The 20,000-nt window shown below is 41.7% G+C and overlaps 1 protein-coding gene across 1 annotated transcript in view; it reads left to right on the top strand.

The window, feature by feature from the left end:
- Window positions 1–20,000, top strand: part of UBLCP1 (ubiquitin like domain containing CTD phosphatase 1) — a gene marked incomplete in the record, with an annotated part of 598,821 nt that overhangs the window by 135,423 nt on the left and 443,398 nt on the right. Inside the window, 1 exon segment of the mRNA XM_044069354.1 lies at window positions 3,798–3,883. Coding sequence (XP_043925289.1) covers window positions 3,798–3,883 — 86 coding nt within the window.

The raw sequence follows: 20,000 nt of genomic DNA, 5'->3' as shown, positions 1-20,000 counted from the left end.
TTGTTTAAAGGGGATGGATTGGCAGCAGATTAACTGCTAGGCATTTTAATGGGACTACTGAATTTTTTAAGTTTACTAGTTCCTTTAAGAAAGACTGTATGTCCTATTTGGATATCTTACTAACAAAAGACAAATATTAAAGGAGCTTTCTTAGCAAGAATCTTCCGAAAGAAAACGTACTCAAATTTGATGTTGCACTTTAGTAGCTCCCACCCCTTTCATCAAAAGAAATCCGTGGTGGAGGGGCAGTTGGTGCATGCAGGTAGGATGTTTACAGAAGATGATGATGACTTAGAGGAATGTAGGACTCTGAAACAAATGTTCTTAAGTAGGGGCTATTTTGAACATTTTATTGTGGAGCTCACTTTGGAAGTACAACAAAAGGGATTTAGGGGGGTGTACAAACCTATTTTAGACTTGGCAAATAGTGAAGGGGTTTTACATGGAACTGGTTATAATGAAACCTCCTTAACCTTGGAAATGGGAGACAAACCCAGGTGATGAACTATGCCTCTAGCTTTATAACCCAATTTAGTGTAGCTACTTACAGTATGAGGAACATGTTGGTTAAAAATTGGAGGGTGTTTTCTCTTGAGGAAGAAATGATGGTTAAAATAGGTGAAAAAACATCTGTAATTTTTAAACATGGCAGGAACTTGAAGTCACTGGTAGAACTGCCTAGACAAATAACTGTACGAATGCCAGGCATGTTTAAATGCGAGGCTTGCAGCCTTTGCAGGTACATGGCATCAGGTTGCACTTTTACAATTCGAGATAAAACATATAGAATAAATGGGAGGTACTATTGTAATTCTAAATCTGTGATCTATATTGCCCATGCCAGTTGTGCCCAGCATACTATATTGATAAGACCGATAGAAAACTTAAGGAAAGTGCTTACGAGTGTGTGTGTGTGTGTGTGTGTGTGTGTGTGTGTGTGTGTGTGTGTGTGTGTGTGTATATATATATATATATATATATATATATATATATATATATATATATATATATATATATATATATATATATATATATATATATATATATATATATATATATATATATATATATATATATATATATATATATATATATATATATATATATATATATATATATATATATAGTATAAGCAAGGGCAAGAATGAGAATTCCTTGGCAAGGCATTGTAGTAGTCACCTGGGCCATGCCTTTACTTTTAGAGTGATAGACCAAGTAAAATATAATGTAAGAGGTGACCCCTTCCCTTTAATTCTAGAAAGGCAGGAAGTGTTATGGCAGTTAACGCCTGGACTCTAGTGGAAAGCCAGGCTTAAATGAAATGATTTCTATTGCCTGTATCTTAAAACTGAGAAGTCTCACTAGATGAATTTGATATTTTAACTATTTATTAATTACTTTTGTGTTTATTTTAGGAAAAGTATTTACATGTCTACATTTTTAAAATATGGAAAGTAGTATTATGAAGTGATTTTTAAAAACATGGCAATTTAAATGAGGATGTATCTTAGTGAATACTACTGTACATGGTTAAAACAGAGTTAAGTATTAGTAGTGAAAGGTAATTGACTAATGAGCTTTAAATGATGTGGTTTATTTGGTTGGGTGGATGACTGAATGGAGGGAAAAGTTTTTGTATTTAAACTTGGTGTCTGTGTACTGTTTTTTATCTGAAGAAGTTTTAAGTATATTAAATTCTGGTGTGGATTTTGGAACCTCTTGGCTTCTTTATTTATTTTCTTGTATTTTAGCCCGAAGAGGGTGCATGGGTTCAAGCAGACAAACCAAATGTTTGTCTTTACTCTAAGGATGATCTTGTGATGATAAATTACCCTAAGTGGGTTGCTAATTTATTTCTTTTGCCATCAGATGGCTAACTGCTCGCTTGAAAATGCCTCTATCACAAGTCACTGTACTACAGATGTGACTGCTTTGATCTCTGTTCATGTATTGCCATTGCAGACATTTTCCCTTGGTCACTTGTTCAAAACTTCACATCTGCACCAAACAGTATTTCATTATTGATTTCCAGGAGTCAAGCCACCTTTGGCACTTCACTGCTTGGGATCTTGGCCTTCTGAGGTGTTTTTCTGTCTTTCCTCTGTGCCTTACAGAAAGGCATAATTTTTCTTGGTATTCTTCCCAACTCTTGCTTGTTACATTAAAAATTTGATGTAACGTGTTATTCACCACAGTATTTATTCTGCAAGAAAGCCTGCTGCAGTAAGATTGGTTACTACCACAACCTTCTTGCTTCACTTTTTTATCTGTGTTTGAATGGTTTTGTGTATCCAGTATCTGTGGAGAAATTTTCCTGTAAGATAGACAACTGTGCTTTTTTTTTCTTGCATTTTACTGTGCCTTACAAGTTGTACTGCATTTGCTGAATGCAGAACCTTCTTGTAGATTGATATGGTGCATGAGTATGTTCTAAATGATTGTCTGAAAAAAATTTTATTTTTTTATGTTACAAGATAAGAATACTTGACTTCAACCTTTGTTCAGCCAGCACGTTTTTGGGAGATGGGAGTAAAGCTAGCTTGTTAGAGTATACCTATTGAAACATTAGAGTAGCATGCAAACTTCACTTGTACAGTAATTGGCGGTAAGGACTGAAACCCAAATCCTGAAGCTGTGAGAGACCTCAACCAGTAAGACAAGATCACTGTAACGTCCCCGTATGTTTAACTACTTTTGCCGTTTTTATCTTCAAGCCTTCAGTGTAGATCCTGCATTATAGCATGTGCCAGTGGTTTTGAATATTTGAACCTCTGCCTGCCTAATGCTTCATTCTGTATCAAACTTTTTCAGGAATGAGACCTGTTTTGCACTACCCCTTGAAATGTATGTATGTTGTCTTTATTTTGAGCAATTACTCCTGTGGAAACTGGAATTTCAGCAGGACTTCCAAAAGTTTTCCCAATTCCCTTCATTAACAGTTTGGTCTGCATCAGTACCGAGTACTGTGGGAGAAGATTCGGCCTTGGGGGAGGGACATTCTAGAGAAACATTATCCTTCTAATAAAATCACATTTCTTTGCCTGTCTCATGCAAAATCTGTTTCCACCAGTGTGTCCAAAGCCAAGCTAAGGTTGTTAGCATGTTACAGGTATATGTTGTATAGTCAAACAATGGAAATGCAAGAAGATAAATGCTTGGTCAAAAGGGGCCTTTCTGAGGTCCAACATTTGATATATCTTTGTGTAATTGAAAGCTATAGAAATGTCATGTTGACTTAAAAAATTGGCTTAATGCAGAAGCTTGACCAGGAATACGTGTATGCTTCTTTAAAATTTCTTGGTCTGTGTCTACTGCTGAGTCAGCCTTAATTTGCCAGTTACAAAGTAGAACAACAGATATTTATATGTTGCAACGAGTTGCCAGGTAAATCACATTGGCTTCATTAAAAATGTATTCCGACACTTGTCTTTCTACAAAATTTTAAAATAAAATCCCACTCGTCCAAGGCACAGACTTGAATATGCAAAGAAATGGAACATATGTGTGGTTGCAGAGGGGTAGGTACTGAATAATGTCAGGAAGACTTCCATGCAATAGACAATAGTAAAGTATTTTCAGGTGTTGCCATAGACTTTTCATCCACTTGGAAAAAACAAAGCACAAAAAAACATTTAAAATATAGTGAGCTTTGAATTTAGTGACTTTTTCTGTTATTCCTGTGAATTGTGCAAGTATTTACAGTATAATGTTGTGTGTCTTCTGTAATGTTGTTCTAGCACAAAACACTTTTGTGGTTGATTTGGGTAATGTCTTAAAAATATTGTTTTTATTTACAGGAAGATGTGTTGGCACCACCTCCTGACAGTGATGAAGTAATTAATGATTTTGACATTGAAGATGAAGTTGTTGAAGTTGAAAACAGGTCAGCTTTGGTGGGGAGGGTAAACCAACTTGATCTTGCATTTATAAATGAGCTGTTCACGAAGACAGTCTTTTTTTTTTTTTTTGCATTGGAATTCTTTGCAGTTTTAGAATTGAAAGCTACAAGAAAGACCGAGCAAAGCTAGAGTCGTCACGGTGTAATGCCAACCTTGTGTAGTAGAGGCCCACGAGCTACATACATATGATCCCTCAAGGACATACCAGTGTTTCAGCTACATGTCTTCTGAATACCCATGACATTTTGCTTTTACTTTGTCTTTACTGCTGCATTCCTGCTCATAAAGCCAAATCCAACTAGCTTTTGTCTTGCCATGTTTTGTACTTTTTCTGAGCACACCAGTACAAACAACATAGGTAGATTGTTTGACCATACTTTTAGAAACACTGAGCTTTTAAGCAAACCTGATGCCCATAACATTAGGATAAAATATCTCTAACGACATCCAAGCCAAAGGGTAAAAAGATCATACAGACCAACAATTTAGTACAAATTCTCAAAGACCCAGCAAAGCTAGATTTCACTGTGTAATACTTTAAATATCTTGTAGCGAAGGAGGGTGGGATATATACAAATTACCTCTTAAGGATAAATCCGTGTGTTTCAGCTGTATGGCTTCTGAATGGCTATAACTTTGTTACTTTTTTTTTTTTTTTTTTTAAGACTTTGAGTGAAGTATGACATGTCTTCAGCTAGTGGTTTTTGGGTTTATTGGCCTGAATGCACCAGTAAAGCTGTACGTTTGTGGGAAAAAAAAATAATTTGAGTTTATCAATACATTTTACATAAGAACAACTTGTGCAGTGGCTGTAAAGCTGTTGCCTCTTGCAGAAAGTGGCTTAGTAGTTTCTCATGAATTGAGGGTTTTTAACATGGTATGTATCCAAAGTTGTCATCAGATGCAACTTTGTTACGGTCATATACTTCTTGAATGTACGTATTTACTTTTTTCACTAACTTTTTAATATTTCAGGCTGCTGACTTTTCCAACCAGTAAACCTTTATGCCGTTCACTGCAGTTTTGTTTTGCACCATTTTCAAGTCTCCCAACCCCTCCAACATTTTCCTAATCACTACTTTGATCCCCATTGTGAACACAAAGTTTGTGCACGTTACGTTTAAGCATATGTATATGATGTTCATTGGAACACTGTTGCATTAATAACGACTGATGGGATGTAACCTGCCAAGGGAACTGTGCGTCTGGTCAGTATATTAAATATTCGATGCTCCTTCCTGACACACTGGCCAATATACCAAAGCTTAGGCATACTTTCCTCATGCTCTGTACATCTAATTTTGGACCTTGGCACGAGGACTGTTGAAATTTCTTGCCACCAGTGCAGGAAACAAGACTCCATCTGAAGCTGCGTTTGTCAGCATTTCGAAAGGTTACATTTTCATTATTAAAGGACAAGCTAAGTGTTAAAAGGTTCCTTATTACTTTGTGTAATTAGTAAATGTAGTAGGAAATGAAAGCCATTTAAGGCAAGACCTCTGTTGTTTAGAATAGAATGGCAGCAAGCTGAGATCACACACAAGGTGAAATATGCAAAACCTAACTATATGGCAGAAATACAAACTTTTAAGTACATGAAACGAGGCATTCCTTCCAGTCATATTTCACATCCTTGTATGACAGCAGAATTATGCAAAAAAAACTATCGCCCCATTAGCTTGACAAGTGTGATCTGTAAAGCCGTGGAGCGTGTTGTGGATCTCCTAAACAAGGACACAGGCAATCTCCAAGCACTTGGCCCAATCCAGTTCAGATTTGTTAATGGCAGATCTTGCCTGCTGAACCTGCTTGACTTCTTTGAGATGGTCACTAAGGCCCTGGACGAGGAAAAGTCAGTACATACAGCTTACCTTGACTTGGCGAAGGCCTTTGACACAATCCCCCACTCAGGCATCATCGAAAAACAAACACAGCTTAGTGTAAATCCTCATCTCATCAGGTGGGTGGCCATCTGGCTCACTGACAGGGCCCTCAAGGTCAAAATCGGCACCTCCACCTCTGATAGCAGACCTGTCACTAGTGGAGTTCCCCAGGGATCTGTCCTGGGAACCCTGCTGTTTGGCATCTACTTCTCAGAGGTCCAGGCAAAGACAAAAAGCCTGTGGCTGGCTAAGTTTGCAGACTACTCTAAGTTGGGTGCTGTCATTGACTCCCCAGATGAGATTAACGTACTCCAAGAGGGTCTCTCAGCAACTAATGACTTGTGCCAAAGTCATGGCCACAAGCTAATCCCCAAAAAATGCATCATTATACCATTCGGCAAAAACATGGCCCCTACTGATTATCACATCAACGGCAACCCCCTAAACACAGAACCTGTGACGAGAGACCTGGGTATTCAGGTTGATAACTATCTCCCGTTCGACCATCATGTAGCGGCAGTAGTCAGAAAAGCCTTTTACTTGGGTCACCTCATAATTAAAGGGATTGCATCCAGAAAAATGGAGGTTATTATCTCTCTCTACTTCTCCCTCATCAGACCAATAGAGTATAATGCCCCATTTGGTATGTGCCTCTCCAAACATCTGCACAAACTGGAAGGACCACAGAAATACCTCATAAAGAGAATCCATGGCCTCCAACACCTGTCCTATGTGTACAGGCTCAAATCACTATCACTCTACTCTATATCATACAGATTGCTCAGAGGTGATCTGTGTCTGGCCTGCAAGGCAGTCTCAGACCCTGCCCTACTAGAAATGCTCCATATCCTTAAGTCTTAACTCCTTGTGCATTACTCGCTTGAAACGCTTGAATCCAATTTGCAACATCAACAAAACCTGCTGGAGAGAGAATTTTGTCTCCCAGAAGCTTCCCTATCTCTGGAATAGACTTCACATACATGTCAGAGTACCTCGCTGACCCTCTTAAAGCGCAACCTTAAGTCACTGGGAAACCACAAATTTGCCCCAGGGGCTCCATCTGTGTCCCTCATTGACAGGGGTGACAGGGACTGAATGAGTGGGATAAATTCTTGGCTAGGCTTGTAAAGGCCCTAGGGCCATTAGCCTAGTAACCTCCTGTGATTCTATGATGATCTAATCATCAGAGATTGCTGATAATCATTACATCTTTCATATTCTTGTACTCTGACTTCATCCATGCAGTAACATTCCTTTACACAAACAATGCTGTATTCATTACAGAACGTGTAACTAGACAAGAACAAACTATAAAGATGTTTTATTTATGTTTCTTACTGATGCTGTAAGGAAAGAAATGTTCCATAATCCTTTTTTTCTTCTTTATAAGAACCAAGCAGAACAATGAGTTTTTTTCATATTGGCAACATACAGCTGCTCTAGCCATGCCTTACAGAATGCAGACCTGTTTCCTGTCTGAAATGCATTAGCCCATTTTGATAGTTGTATGAAATAACTATATTAGACAAAATGCATTGTGACACTTGTATTCTTTTTATATTTCAAACAGCACTGAATACTAAGTACCCCATTGAAGACTCTTTCTCAGTATTGATTTTTTTTTTCTCTGAAATTTTCAAGTTTTTCATATCATCTAGAAGAGGGAAATGCATATGCAGTATGCAGATATTTTATAAGGATAGTCATACCCAGTGTCTGTTTTGTTTCGCCTAATATTAATGAATGTTTCACATATTCTGCCTTGGAAATTTGATTTACACTGCTTCTGAGGCTGCACAGCTTTCTATCAAGTTATGCATGTGATGTTGTGGCTGCTGCCACTGGATTTGGGCTTATATTTTCTTGGCTCAGATTCCAGTCTGTACTTGAAGGTGTCAAAGCTGAACTTCTGTATGCTCCTTTGGATAAGAACTTTCTGATCTGGTGTTAATCTTCTTACCATTCATCACTGATGGGTTCGGTTCTGAGCCCCTCAGAACTGTGTTGGCCTAGTACCAAGCTCATGTATACCAAAAACTCTCGAGCTAAGCTGCTTACCTACAATACCCTTCTCCCTGTTACCCCAGATTTCGTTTGACGCTTAGCCATATAGTAGCGTTTTTTCGAGCTCTCATGCCAAGTGTTATATTTTCTTCATAATTGTGTATTTTTGAACTTTTTTCTTATTTTTCACTCTTTCTATTAATATATCTAACTAGGTCTAACCATTGGGTAATTCTTTTAACATCATCGATATGCCCTGTCCTTACCCTTGTGGTATCGCTTGATACCATTGTTGGTATCTTCTTTCCCTTTCTTCTTCCTTTCTTACCCTTTCGGTGTTTAGTAGTTTTGTGAACTTTTTTTTGTGTGTGTGTGGAAATGTCTGACAAAAAAGGGACTTTGGGGTTTAAACATTGCACCTCTTGCAGTGGTAAACTCCCTAACAGCGACTCTCACGACGACTGTGTTTGTCTGGGGGTTTCTCGCCTCTCTGTTAAACCTTGACAAATCTGGCAAGGAAGTTTTAGTCAGCGGACGCTGAATGAAAAGAAAAATAAATTGATACTGAAAGGCCTTCTCATTTCTCCTTTCTCAGAGGCACTTTCTGTGTCAGAGGTCTCAACCCCTCCAGTGAAGGACAAGAAACGTCCCCATTCTAATGCCTTTTCACCGGCTGGTGATAAGAGCAAGTCACACAAACATAAGGCCCACAAATCTTCCTCGGAGCATAGGATTGCTACTTCGGCTCCGACTATTACTACCACTACCGTTCCGAGCTCTGCTCCAATAGCCACATTGACCGAAGCCATGGACGTTACTGGATTTTCGATATCACTGCCACCCTTGGCACCGACCTCGCCTTCCATTTCAGCTATGGCTCCGACCTTACCTTCGATAACAGCTACGGCACTGACTTTACCTTTTACTGCACCGAAAGCGGTTTTGACCCATGTAATTCCTTTGGAACTGATCAACTCTGAGTGCCTCTTAGACACCGAGTCCCCTTTCTACTCCACTGATTCCTTTACTACCTGTCTCCAAGTTAGAGACTATGATGCCACTACCTCAGACACCACGGACTCAATACTCCCCTTCATTGGATCCGTTCCTATGTCAGATGTACAGCCCCTTTCTGGAATGACCTGACTCCCCTTCAGGAGTGTCCACGAGGTCCACCAGGCAGGAGTCTTTCCGAATTTGATGTGGTGCGCCTGTTGGATCAGCTGTTGACAGCCAAAGGGATAACAAATATTCGTAAGACTCACTCCCCTTTGGGGTTTGGGTCTTATCTCTCCTAGGACTCCAATGTATACTCCTTTGGATCCGTCGAGTGCGAAGCCCATTGCTCCGACTTCCTTTGTGGAACCCTGTTCCTCGGCACAGACAGTGTCTGTTACTGTGACTTCGAGGCCACCCCTTTGGTTCTCTGTTCCATCGGAACTGTCCTTTCCTCGGACTCATGGTTGGGGGGCGGAGTTCTCAGTCCAGAGCACTGTTCTGAGTGTTTTATCGGTTCTGTCCTCCGATCCGGGGATAACATCTGCCCCAATCCTGCTTGAGGCTCCGTCCCCGGGAGCGGGTTCAACAGAGCTGGGTGTGACCCCCAGATCTGAGGCTGCCCTTCTCTCTTCTGGACTCCCATTCCTCTTTGGGTGGGCTTGCTTTCCGGGTGATGAAGAGGGTGCTTCCTTCAGGAAGTGCTCCTTAGACGTTGGAACTTCACCCTGCTCCACAGCTACCACGAGCCACCTCCCCAGGACACCGGGAGGAGAAGCCTCAGGAAACCCCAGTTCAGGGTACACATCCTTCCAAGTCTTCCTCAGATATTCCCACTGAGGATTCTCCTCTGAAGAAGATGTGCAAAAGGAAGCACATTGACTCTCCTGAAGAGTGTTTGACAGAGTATAATGGACTATGATGATTAAAGCAGAGGGGTGGCTGGAAGTCCTCTAACCCTTCCTCAGCGGAGTCTGTCTTCTTACAGGCTTTTCGCTCCCGGCCTTCTACCTCTTGGGTGACCCCATCTGCCAACGATTTAGTCCAACTCATCATTCAGTGTGCTTGGCAGAACCCTGAGTCTATTGAGCCCATTCCCCAGAGACCAGATAAGACCCCCCCCCCCGGAAGAACATCCCCACTGGTTGAGAGGTTTGCCAGTTGACACTGTGGTGGTAGCGGCAGCCACTAAAAAGGATCTAACAGAAGAAAGTCCTACTGTTCACCCACCCAACAGAGTCCCAGGCTGTGGACAGATTGGGGAAGCGAGTTTTTGCTTCAGCGACCTTTGCTGTTAGGTCCCTGAATTAACTTGGCACATTTCACGAGGCTCCAAAGAGATTTGATTACCGAACTTTCTGGAGCCATGGTGGGTCAAGTTTCTGACAGGGGCACAGGACAAGGTTGCCTCTCAGTTTGCCACCCTTGAATCTATTTTCAATTGGTCCATGAGGCTGCTCTCCCATGCAACCTATGGGGCGGCTAGAGATGCAGGTGCAGGCATAGTCATGAGGCGTCATGCCTGGATGCGCATCTGTGACCTCGCGGGCTACTTCAAGTCCTCCTTTTTGAACACCCCTATTGAACCATCTTCCTTATTTGGTTCTAAAGTAAAGAACACATTGACCAGGTGCGAGCAGGATGGAAAGACTTTGTCTGCTGTTGGGCTATGTTTTTCCAAGCCCCAACTTTCCTTTTCCAGGAACCAGAGGAGTGGGAAAATCTGGTACAAGAAATCTCAAGGTCCTTTCCTTAACGCATGTGGCGAGGATTCCACTAGAAGCAGAGGGGGTTCCAGTGGTGGAAGATGCCCCTTTAGGGGCAGAGGGGGTCCCCAAAACCAAGACTCCAAGGGATTCCTTCTCTGGGTGGTCATATCAACACTCCTGAAGTGTTGCCCGATTGCTTTCCTCTGGAAGCAGTCGGGGCTTGTTTTTCTCTGCACCAGACTGCCTGGCGCTCTATTTCAAATGATCAGTGGTTACAGAGAATAATCTCCAGAGGCTACTACTTCCCTCTATCCTCCCATCCAAGACCTACAAAAAAACCTTACCGATGTTCCACCCAATCAAAGGGAAGAAGCGACTTTAGAGATAAGAAAGCTGTGTCAAAAAAGAGTCATCCCTCCAGACCAATGCGGATCCTGGTTTTACTCGAGATTCTTTTTAGTGCCAAAAAAGACCAGGGACTGGAGACCCATTCTGGATCTCAGCCATTTAAACAAATCAGTGATGCAAACCAAATTCCGCATGGTCACTATTAATCCATTCTTCCATTTTTAAGAGAGGATGTTTGGATGTGTTCAATAGACCTCCGGGATGAGTATTACCACATCAAAATGGACAAAAGCTCCAGGAGTCTCCTTCGCTTCCGGCCAGGAGCCAGTCATTACCAGTTCCGAGCCCTGCCATTTGGTCTCTTTGACGGCCCCCATAGTGTTCACGAAATGTCTAGCAGTGGTGACAGCTCATCTGAGACTTCAACGATTCCAGGTGTTTCCATATTTAGACTATTCTCTCCTTTCTGCCCCCACCAAGCATCATCTGACCATGGCCTCCATTACACACTTCACTAGCGGAATCCCTAGGCATCACCGTACATTGGGAGAAACCCAACTTACAACCTACCCAACAACTGGAATTTATAGGGGCAGTTTGATACTCAAACATGCCTGGTATCTCTACCAGCTCACAGGCTTCAGAGATTAAGATTGCAAGTATGTGTGATACTCTGTCAAATAACTGTGTCAGCAAGGATGTGTGATACTCTGTCAAAGAACGGTGTCAGCAAGGGAAGTTCTCCAGGTTCTAGGGTCCATGGCTGCAGCCATTCTGATAGTTCCTCTGGCAAGGTTACACATGAGACTGTTACAATGGCTCCTATTGTCCCAGTGGTTGGCAAATATTCATCCCCTAAACTCACAGATCCTCATAACCAACTCTTGCAAGCAAATCTCCTCTGGTGGGTGAGGCCAGATGCGGAACTTCGCCCTTTTCAGACTCCTCCACAACCCAAAGTCACTGTGACCACAGATGCTTCTCTGATAGGGTGGGGGGCCATTTTCAGGGAAAGACAGTCCAAGGCACATGGTCGAGCTTAGAGGCCAACTTGCATATTAGTGTTCTGGTGTTAAGAGCGGTGCTGTTAGCGTTGCAGGCATTACATCCTCTCCTTCCATCTGGAACGATTGCCATTCAGTCAGAAAATATGTCAGTAGTCTGGTACATAAACAAACAAGTGTGCATACCCTTAAATCAGAAGGTGCTTCAATAAAGTATTAGTTTAATTACAACATTCAGTCTTCTTGGGTACACATCTGCCATCAATTAAAGACTCTGATTAACCCCAAATAAAGTTCAACTGCCCTAGTAGGATTTTCCTGACATTTACTCAGTTGCCTGCTACAGCAAAAGCCATGGCTCGCAGAGAGCTTACAAAGCATCAAAGGGATCTCATTATTGAAAGGTAACAGTCAGGAAAAGGGTACAAAAAAATTTCCACAGCATTGGATATACCATGGAACACAGTGAAGACGGTCATAAAAAAGTGGAGAAAATATGAGACAACAGTGATGTTGCAAAGAACTGGACGTTCCTCCAAAATTGTTGAAAAGACAAGATGAAAACTTGTCAGGGAGGCTGTCAAGAGACCTACAGCAACACTGAAGGAGCTGCAGGAATTTCTGTCAAGTACTGGTTGTGTACTACGTGTGACAACAATCTCCCGTATTCTCCATATGTCTGGGCTATGGGATATTGTTGCAAAACGGAAGCCTTTTCTTAACCAGAAAAACATCCAGGCCTGGCTAAAATTTGCAAAACAATACATCAAGTCTCCCAAAAGCACGTAGGAAAATGTGTTATGGTCTGATGAGACCAATGTTGAGCTTTTTGCACACAATTACAAAGGGTACGTTTGGCGCAAAAACAACACTTCACGTCACCAAAAGAACACACCATCTGCACAGTGAAGCATGGTGGTGGCAGTATCATGCTTTGGGGTTGCTTTTCTTCAGCTAGAACTGGGACTTAAGTCAAGGTGGAGGGAATTATGAACAGTTCCAAGTACCAGTCACATTTAGCCCAAAACCTTCAGGCATCTGTTAGAAAGCTGAAGATGAAGAGGAATTTCACCTTTCAACGTGACAAAGACCCTAAGCCTACATTCAAATCGGCAAAAGAATGGCTTCATCAGAAGAAAATTAAAGTTTTGGAATGGCCCAGCCAGAGCCCAGACCTAAATCCAGTAGAAAATCTGTGGAGTGTCCTGAAGAGGGCTGTGCACAAGAGATTCCCTCACAATCTGACAGATTTGGAGTGCTTTTGCAAGGAAGAATGGGCAAATATTGCCAAGTCAAGATGTGCCATGCTGATAGACTCCTCCCTAAGAAGACTGAATGCTGTAATTAAATCAAAAGGTGCTTTAACAAGTATTAATTTAAGGGTGTGCACACTTATGCAGCCAGCTTATTGTACATTTTTTATGCTTTTTTGTCCCCAGCAGATTTGTTTGTTTTTCAATGGACTTGTACAGGTTATAGGTCACATTAAAGGTGGAAAAAGTTTTGAAATAATTTATTGTGGTCTCATTTTTTATATCACAAAAACCTGGCATTTTAACAGGGGTGTGTACATTTTTATATCCACTGTAAGATTCCCAGTTTGTAGAGAGATTATTAAAGTCTCCTATGAGTAGGGTATTAGATGTGAGTGCCTCCAGTAAGTGAAGCTATTCATTGTGAGTTTTTTGGGACGTGGAGGGTGACCTATAGCTGACTGGGATATAGTATGGGATTTTGTCTGTGGTGATCTGTGTGTGGAGGATCTCCAGCATTGTCATCCTGTTTTAAAGGTATGCTTGTTATTGATTCATGTTGAAACACCTCCACCTTTAGCACTTGTCTGTGCAGCTACAGGTCTAAAAGTGTGGAAGGCACTGAAACCTTGCACTGTCAGGTAGTCTCTGCTGCTTTAAACTATGTCTCAGTAACTACACAGATGTCTATATTCTTAAGTGTGAGTAGGGCTTGGAGTGAGTGTAGTTTTTTATCTAGGGTCTTGGCATTGAGCAGTAACACCCTGAGGTTCTGTTGAGTTGATTTTGGTATGTTGATGGGTTTAATTGGGCATGGCCTAAAAAAGGCACTATGGGGCGTGGTGGACAAAGCCTTAGCCAGTATTCAGAAGCCTAGAGGGGAAAGGTGAAGTCTATCTTTGGTAAAGCAATGTGGTCTGACCATGTTCTCCCAAGCTAACAAATGTTGGATACCCTTAGAATGACATCCTAGAGGGTAAAGATATTAGTAGTGTAAGGATGGGAAAAATTCCATGAATATGTTTATGGATGGGAATAATTCCATGAATATGTTTATGGAGAAGAAAGTAATGTGGAAACATGCCACAGTCCCTTAGGTGCATAGGTTTGGGCTTAATCTGCTGAAGTATCCAAAATTGAAATAAGGACCAGGCAGTGAACTGTGCATAGCAGAAAATTTTTGTTTAAAGCTTATATACCAGAAAAATTTGAAGAGCTGCTAGGACTACAGATTCTTGGGGTTCCCCAGTTTTCAGCTGCAGGAGAAAATGAAAGTATTTCAGAAATATATTGACACAAAATGCAGCTATTGTAAGATAAGACATTACAGTGAAAGACTCGTCTAGGAAAAACATTGGTAAGGAAAAGAGTTTTTATTTCTTCAAGAAAAAATATGCATTGCGTTCAAAGCACAAATGCTTAAAGAAATAACTGATAAACATCTGGTAACAGTAAAGTGTGAAGAAAGAGCATGTGGTAATAATTAATATACTGTTTAGGAATGTCAGGTTGGGTAAAACAATGAGTACAGAGTTGTACTCTTTGCTACCCATACCATAACAATCTAAATTGAAGGATGTGCCGGGAGAGAAGGGGAGCAGCGACAGAAATGCTGTTCTGATTAAAAATGCAGACGACTGCCAGATTTATAGTTGGAGAGAGACTGACTTCAGAAGCCATGGATATGTCTTCAGCCTGATGAGGAAGTAGTTGCTAAAGAAGCCAAACAAAGAATTTCAGTTCATAGGGATGATGGTAAACTATAGAGAAGAAATGTTAAAAGTTTCAGTAAGACAGATAAATTTAAGATGTTCTGTAGTCCTATCTTGCCTACATTCTTACATATGGGTTCGGAGCCGATCCTTGGCTCCGACTCTGCCGATTACAAGTCTCTAAGTTGGCTCGTGGCAAGGTGCACTACTAAGAATCCCCAGATCTCATTTGCCACTCTGAGTTCAGAAGTGTTCTCTTTCTTGGCCGTGGCTAAGTTGGAACATTTTTTTCTTCAAATATTTAGTGTTCTTTTTTTTTTTACTGTAAAGTTAATTATCAATAGCTTACTGTTGTTAACTTGCTAGTAGTTGGTGTGTTTTTTTTTTTTGTTTTTTTTCCTGAAGTTTTATTGCTAATTGTTGTAGCTGATTGTTGGCTGTCGCTTCCGCAGGCCTTCTTTTCGTGGTATCCCTTCGTCTTTGTTGTGCTAGTTATTGTTAATCTTTCTCAGGCATAGGTCTGTTTTAGTTAGAGGACCTATTTTTGCCTTGGACAGGTACAGGAAGCGTATTTTGTCTTCAGTGGTTTTTACACTCAGATCGCTCAATTACCTCCCCCATTTCACTAGGCTTCAAAGAGATCTCCTAAAAAAACTGGGAGATGCTCTTCAAGGTATTTTATCTGAAGGAGTCCCTGAGAAGATGACTGCTCAGTTGTCCACCTTAACCTCTATTGTTAACTCCTCCATGATGCTGATATCTTATGCAGCAGATGGAGTGAGCAGGGCAGCGGGTTCAGGAGTTTCCCTTAGGAGACACTCCTGGATGCGCTTGTGTAACTTTGCAGAGCCCTTCAAGTCTACATTTACTAATGCCCCCTTTGACGGTTCCTCTCTGTTTGGACCAAAGGTAAAAGACACAGTCACCAGATGTGAGCAGGAAGGGAAGACTCTCTGCTGTGCGAGTACATTTTTCCGCCCCTTCTAGACCATACCCTAAAGGTCAGAGAGGGGGGGGAAATGTGGTTCAAGAAATGTCAGAGATTTTTCCCAGACGCACAAGGTAATTCCTTCTCCAGAGACAGAGGAGGAGGAAATGGTGGTAGATGTCACCCTAGAGGCAGGGGGGGGGGGGGTCCGGAAAACAAGGGTGACGTGATTCCTTTCGTGGGTATCCCTAATAGCACTCCTGATGTGAGGCCCGGCTGTGCTTCTCTGGTGCCAGTCGGGGGTCGCTTATCTTTGTACCCGGAAGCCTGGCATGACATCACACAAGACAAGTGGGTACAAAAGATAATTTCCAGAGGATACTCCATACTCTTCTCTTTTCCACCTCATCTAACCAAGAGAATCCCAGATGTTTCACCCAATCACAGGGATTAAGCAACTGTAGAAATCCAAAAGTTGCTTCAAAAGAAAGTAATTCAAACCGTCCCCGCAGACCAGATAGGATTCGGAACTTACTTCAGATTGTTTTTAGTGCCAAAACGAACAGGGGACTGGAGGCCCATCTTGGATCTCAACAAGTTAAACGAATCAGTGAAGAAGTCCAAGTTCTGAATGGTAACACTGCAGTCTATACTTCCTCTGTTAGGGAAAGACAATTGGATGTGCTCCATAGACCCGCAAGATGCGTACTACCACATAAAAATGGACAGAGCATCAAGGAGTCATTTACGCTTTCGGCTGGGAAGCCAGTCATTACCAATTTCAGGCTCTGCCCTTTGGTCTCACCACAGCCCACAGGGTGCTCACCAAATGCATGGCGGTAGTAACGGCTCACTTGAGATGTCTTGAATTCCAAGTGTTTCCGTACCTGGTTGACTGGCTCCTGACTGCCACCACCAGGCACCTACTTCTACAAGCCAGGGATTCAACCATCCAAGTCTGTACTCAGTTAGGCATCACTATAAATTGGGAAAAGTCTGTTGTCACCCTCTCAATATGTGACTTTTATAGGCGCAGAAATGGACACGGTTGCAATGATGGCTTGCCTTCCTTCAGACAGAGTGCAAAATCTAAGACAACAAATATACAGCCTGCTTCCCCAACACAAGGTCAAAGCGAAGACTGTGCTCAAACTACTGGGAACCATGGCCTTTACTATAACTCCAGTTCCGTTAGCCAGACTGCATATGAGAATTCTGCAGTGGCTACTCTTTTCCGAGTGGTCTTTTCAGCAACTACATCTGTCTCATCCCATTTTAATAATGGAATCTTGCAAAAGGACCTTTGTTGGTGGATCCAGTCCAATCAATTAACTATAGGCAGACCATTCATTCCTCGCCAGCCCGTTGCTACTGTGACCACGGATGCACCCAGATAGGATAGGGTGGGGGGCATTATCTAGGAAGGACAGTCCAAGGCACATAGCAAGAACACAAGGCTCACTTGCATATCCGTGTTCTAGAGATGCGAGCAGTGCTACTGGCGTTGCAAGCACTTCATGACTTTCTTCCTCTAGAGACGATAGCAATCCAATCAGACAATATGTCACTGGTATGGTATATAAACAAACAAGGGGGAACCAGATCCTACCCCCTATGTCGAGAGGCTCTACGTGTTTGGCAGTGGGCGATATCTTCCCAATGCTTTCTAGTTGCAATGCATGTCCCGGGGAGAACTAATGTGATAGCCGACAAGCTCACCAGGGCAATCTTGATGCCTCACGAGTGGTCTCTGAATCAGAAAGTCACGGAACAGATTTTCTGCAAATGGGGAAAGCCTTGCTGTGATCTGTTTGCCACCCCAATGAATATCAAGTGCAGCAGCTACTTCACCCTCATCCCCCCCCCCCCCCCGGGGGGAGAGCGAGAGAGATGCACTTGTCCACAGTTGGTCCTCAGGACTTCTTTATGCTTTTCCTCCCTTTCCGCTAATATCGAAAGTGATCCAGAAAGCAAAGACTTTGGGAAGCAGAATGATTCTCATCACTCCTTACTGACCTTGTCAGATTTGGTTCTCCTTCCTCGGGCCCCACCTTCTGGAAGATTGATGGGCTCTGGACCCAGTACCAGACCTTCTGACACATATGTCAGGCACGTTCCATCCCTGTCTCCACACCACCAGCTTAACAGCTTGACTGCTCCACTTCCATCCCTAGTCAGGCTTTATGATTTCTCCCCCTACAGTTACACATATCCTGGCATCATCTCTCAAATTTTCTACAAGAAAATTGTACGCTAGCAAATGGAAAAGATTTTCTAGGAATATAGATCCATACACAGCCTCCATTTCCTTAGTATTAGAATTTCTAACCAAACTTTTTCATCAGGGATCAGCTGCTGCTACAATCAAAGTTCAATTAGCAGCTATTTCCAGTTTTCATTTGGGGCAACATGAACCTAATCTTATGGCTCACAGATTGTGTAAATCATTTTTAAAAGGCACTACCTTAGTAAGACCTCCTTTTCAAGAACCTTTATCTCCCTGGAATTTAAATTTTGTTCTTTCAAAACTTACCTTACCACCTTTTGAACCTTCACATACATGTGATTTAAAGTTCCTTTAACTCATTACATCCGAGTGACGCCTCCAGGTGCATCTGCAGTTACCTCCTACTGCTCCTCTAGGTGTCAAATATTGCTTGTTCATATTTACATTAATAACTCCAAAACCATGCTACATACAAAGTATCAGAATATTTTATCTTGGCGCATGCATGCTAGCAAACACAACTGTATTGATATTTGACCTCTATCAATGAGTATTTGTTAGAATTGTAAGGTGAGAACTTCATTTTAAAGGAAAAGGCCACGTCCACTAGGAGTTAAAGGTATACAAACAAAAGAGTTTTACTGGAGGGAATGAGTTAATGGAAGACCATTTTTCTGGTAGCCATTACATCTGCCAGAAAAGTGTCAGAGCTGCAAGCACTCTGTCAAACCTTCTTACTTGATATTCCATAGAGGCAGAGTTTCCCTTCGCACTAACCCTTCCTTTGTCCCCAAGATTTGTTCACAATCAAGTATTAATCAAACTATTGAACTGCCAGTATTTTTTCCAAGTCATACAAACAAAATGGAATATAAATTTCATCAACTTGATTTACACAGACAGTTAAGGTTCTATTTTCATAGAACCAGAGTTTTTAGGAAATCAGACCAATTATTTATATCTTTTTCGGAGACGAGAAAAGGAATGCCATTCTCCAAGATAATGTTATCAAACTGGATTTCAAATGGCACATCTTTATTTACCCTTCTAATGGCAAAGAACTCTCATTTAAAATTAAAGCTCATTCCACCAGATCTATATCCACATCTGCCGCTTTTCAAGCCAGAATTCCAATGGACAGTATATGTGCAGCAGCAACTTGGGCTATCCCTCATACCTTTATTACTCATTACAAATTGGACTTGGCCTCCAGGGGTAGAGCCTCCTTTGGTTCCACGGTTCTTAGGAGTATATTTCCAGGAGCCACCTGAGAAAAAGGTGCTAGGGACGCTGTCCCATATGTAAGAATGAAGGCGAGATAGGACTACAGAACATAAAGAAGTTATGTACTCGCCAATAATGTTCCATGTTTGTAGTCCATCTTGCCCTTCATTCTTACGAACCCACCCACCTATCCCCCCGTCCATGTATCCTTGGAGGATCTGGAGACACGATAATGTCTATCTTCCTTAGAGTTGGAGACCTTACATCTATTGTTTTTCCTTGTGGAAATTCTTCTATATCACTATTATAGACAGCAGCAAACAAGATCTGGGGTTTGTTAGTAGTGCATTGTGGGATACGTACCTTGGCATAAGCCAATTTAGAGACTTTGAGCTTTGTAATCGTCTGAGTTGGAGCTGAGGATTGGCTCCGAACCTGTATGTAAGAATGAAAGGCGAGCTGGACTACAAACATGGAACATTATGGTGAGTACATAAATTCTTTTTTTACTAAGATGAGTACCTGGAGTAGTTGCAGCCAATCCTGTTGCAAGAAAATAGAGACACTGGATCTTTGAATAGTCAGGAGTTGAAGCAAGAGCGATCTGAAGCGGTCTGTCTCAAGAAAAGCTGTAGTTCAATAAGAAGTGTTCTAAAAGGAATACCAAATCTCATCTGAAATAGCTCGTATGACTGCCTCACCATGCAGTTAGCATGCAGTCTTTGGGTATCAAATTAAATGCCATGTTATGCTTTTGAGAGAGAACTGAACTGACTAGTGGTAGCATTTAGGACTCCACCTCCAGCATGTGAA

This window comes from Protopterus annectens, chromosome 4.part0, assembly GCF_019279795.1.
Source record: "Protopterus annectens isolate FY-2018-M chromosome 4.part0, PAN1.0, whole genome shotgun sequence".
Taxonomy (NCBI): domain Eukaryota; kingdom Metazoa; phylum Chordata; order Ceratodontiformes; family Protopteridae; genus Protopterus; species Protopterus annectens.
The sequence above is the reverse complement of the archived record's forward strand: the minus strand, read 5'-3'. Positions and strand labels throughout refer to the sequence as shown.